We start from the raw sequence: 3563 nt of genomic DNA, 5'->3' as shown, positions 1-3563 counted from the left end.
TGACCTCCAGCAAAGCTCTGGCATTTCAGCTGAAAATGGCCCTTTTATAGTAATACTGTTTCGACCATCTCTTCCCAGATTGTTTGTCGTTAAATATTTTCATACATTAGTGATTTAAACAGATATTACTTTTGACTTTTAATGACACTCGGTAGAGTTAAGGAACTCTTGCCAATAAAGGTTTTATTGTATATAGAATTTATTTCTGTATAGGAATTATATTTCAAATGGACAGTGAAATTCAACATGAATGATCTCCGCTTGTGTGCTCAGATTTGTCGAGAACTAATGTTTGTATGTGAGCATTATAAGTACGGTAACAGAAGCAAAGAATAATTGTAGCGGGAGACAAGCAAATTGTGAGCCATATAACATCAAACGTCGAAGATTCAATATCCATGAGTCTTGCGTTGCAACAAACATGTTCGAGGGTTCATGTTTGCATATTTCACTTTTCGAGGAGAAAGGATCACGACGAATAAAGTCCGGGGAACAACGCGCGTAGAGAGAGAGAAAAACAACCAAGGATGGCTGCCGGTATTCACGAAAAGTGAGGTCGGAAGAAACGCCGCAAATCTGAAGAATTTGATGAGGAATACAGAACGCCAGAAACCTCTGGCAATGGCTGGACAACCCCAGATCAGAAGGAAAATGAAAAACTCAGAGAGATAATTTAACATTGCTTTTATTCAAGCTAATACAACATCATGTCCAGCATCATCTTAATTCACCAGTGGGAAAAATAATATAACGGAATGCTTTCTGTAGAGACGCCAAAACACTGCAACTACATCCAAACACTACTTTTTTTTTTTTTTTAAGAAAATAAAAACTAAAACGTCAGTCAGTCTCACTCTAACGTTACCTGCGGTCACTTTCTGCTCGAGTAACCTCTTCTATGTTTCCAAACGGTACTTGGCATGCACTAAAACAATGGTGAGTCAATCGCTTAATATTTTGGGTCTGGGCTACAACGAGTCATCAGGCCGTAAGCCTCAGCATTTGATTCATGCGTGCGCATCCATTCACACGTACACGTACATGCAGATATATATATATATATATATATATATATATATATATATATATATATATATATATATATATATATATATATATATATATATATATATATATATATATATATATATATATATATATACATATACATATATATATGTATGTATGCATATATACAGTATATATTTATATATATAATTATATATATGTATATATAGTTGTATATATATACATATATATAATTTTTTCATTTGGTCCTTTTGGTCACACTTGCTATTGTCATTTCTGATATTTATAAAATACAGAATAAATACTAAAGTAAAATCACAGTAAAATTCTTATATGTGTAAATAAAGTAATGGTGAAATTTCCTAAGTTCATCTATCCATATATGTATGACTCATATCTTTACACTAAATCAGAAAGCGAAGTAACGGTAGGAGAGAGTCTCGAAACAAAAGCTAAAGCTATCCTAAGTCCTATTCTAGCCTCAATCATAAATCTACCATATATGTCTTGCTAAAGGATATTCCCACTTTTTGGGAATACCCAAATGCTTTAAATGCGTTCCCTTTTGAATATGCTAATTATGTGTGGTTCCGATACTACTACTACTCCAACTTGCGCATTGAGACACTTTTTCTATTCCAGCCTTCCCTGGGAATCAATGCCAACACTCCATAGTTCAGTGATAACTCACTAGAATATCTACCATGCGCTGGCTTTGATTTCTTTTCAAAGTTTATGTAAAATTACCTTCTAATTAAACACAGTTCCACGGGAGTTTCAATAAATGGAGCCCTATAAAAATAAAGATTGTTTGAATTTATCGATGATAAATACGTGAATCGTCTATTAGATACGAACTATAGTTTTACAAGATTTGTCTGGTGAATTCTGATTTTGTGTAAAGGATTAAGGTTATTTAGGAACTACCGTTCCTGATGATGGAATTTTGCATAGCTATAAAGGCACCGCTCTCTGTGATTAGAAGGCAAATTTACCGCACGCTAACACTATGGCACTTTGCAAATTGAATTTTCTCTTGGGTGACTTTTAGAGAAGACGGAGGAAGTAAGAATAAGAGATATGACACAGAATAAGAGATCCTGGAAAAGTCTAGGTTCAGTGAGGAATTTGCGAAGTATACACAAAAGAATAAGGGGAATTCTCGAATGTAGATGAAAGGATGCTGTTACCACATAAGACATCAACATACAACGAACTCAGACACAAGGAACGACGGTCATAGTGTACAAAAAAAAAAAAAAGCCTAAGCAACAAAATAATCACAATGATCATCTATACAATGACAGTGAAGCAAATCGTGGCGTAAAACCGCTTTCACCGATCCTCTTTTTATTTTCACATTAAAGCACACACACACACACAGAACTACCACTAATTGTCCTATTGACTACCACAGGTGGACACTTCCAAACTTATTCAGCGTTCTCTTCATTCTCTAAAGTTGACGTCTAATCGGCCGAAGTAGCCATTAGAGGTTTCGTAGAAGTTGGGAGAATTTTCGCATGGGATGGAGGTTCTTGGATGGTCGCAGACTAGCGCTTCCTGTGGAGGGAAACACAATCATGACTTATTGGGATTTGTCAGCGATACACTAAAGTAGATTTTGGATGTAACTGAAAGACTCGGTGGAAGGAGACACAGAGCTTATTTAGGAACATATAGATGAGTCGGTTTGGCCTGAAGTTGAAAGAAAGAGTTCAAAACCTTAAAAACAAGTTAAAAGTTCAACGTGTTCAGCTCTGACAGCTTTTTAGTGACGCCGTCACTTGATGCTTCTGACGCTATTTTGAAAGTTGCAATAAACTTGAACGGGGGAAACTTGTCCCTTGCAACGTACTAATTTCTAAATTCTCTTTTTTCACAGGGCTTAAATGGTTTTTTGGTCACATCTGCAGTTAAAGAATATGAAGTAACGACCAATATCACAGATAAACAAATGCTAGACAATTGTTGATAAAAGGATAATTCAAATTAATCAGTGTTATGTTACAAAATGTATCTCAAATTAACGTCATGATATTTGCAACCGATTTTGAACTAAAATGTTTAGCCATTAAACTACAACCCTCTGGTTAAGCTTTATATAGTAGCACTAATTATACGTTGGCCGGCACTACCGCAGTGACCACAAATACCGCAAGTAATTCTTCCCCTTCGCTTTCACCATAAAATGACAAACGAGACGGTTTTCACATCAGCTGTCGTTGACGCAACTGACATTTGTTGTTGTATAACATTTGCGGAAGTGGCATCGCCTCGCGCAGAAACGAATTGCCTGTTACTAGTAGAAACAAAACACGAATCTGTCGACCGCGTTCACGTCATAAACTCCGCGTCAAATAACTCCATGACGTTTCCTGGACAAGTAATGGTCAGCGCACTTTTAACATCAATATATTTTCTCGGCAGAGTTAGCATAGCAATGTCGATCTGTATTCAAATTTCTGAGGCATTTCCATGCCTATGAGATAATCAAGATTTACCATTGCTTTCCAGTCACCGAAAACCATCTT

At 36.0% G+C, this 3563-nt stretch overlaps 1 protein-coding gene across 1 annotated transcript in view; it reads right to left on the bottom strand.

Moving 5' to 3' along the window:
• Positions 1–667: 667 nt before the first annotated feature.
• Positions 668–3563, bottom strand: part of LOC136854021 (U-scoloptoxin(01)-Er1a-like) — a 16095-nt gene continuing 13199 nt past the window's right edge. Inside the window, exon 4 of the mRNA XM_067130012.1 lies at positions 668–2592. Coding sequence (XP_066986113.1) covers positions 2479–2592 — 114 coding nt within the window. The 3' untranslated portion in view covers positions 668–2478. The remainder of the gene's footprint in view (positions 2593–3563) is intronic.

The sequence above is a fragment of the Macrobrachium rosenbergii genome, chromosome 28 (assembly GCF_040412425.1).
Source record: "Macrobrachium rosenbergii isolate ZJJX-2024 chromosome 28, ASM4041242v1, whole genome shotgun sequence".
In the NCBI taxonomy this organism is placed as follows: Eukaryota; Metazoa; Arthropoda; class Malacostraca; order Decapoda; family Palaemonidae; genus Macrobrachium; species Macrobrachium rosenbergii.
This window is presented reverse-complemented; position numbering and strand designations above follow the sequence as displayed.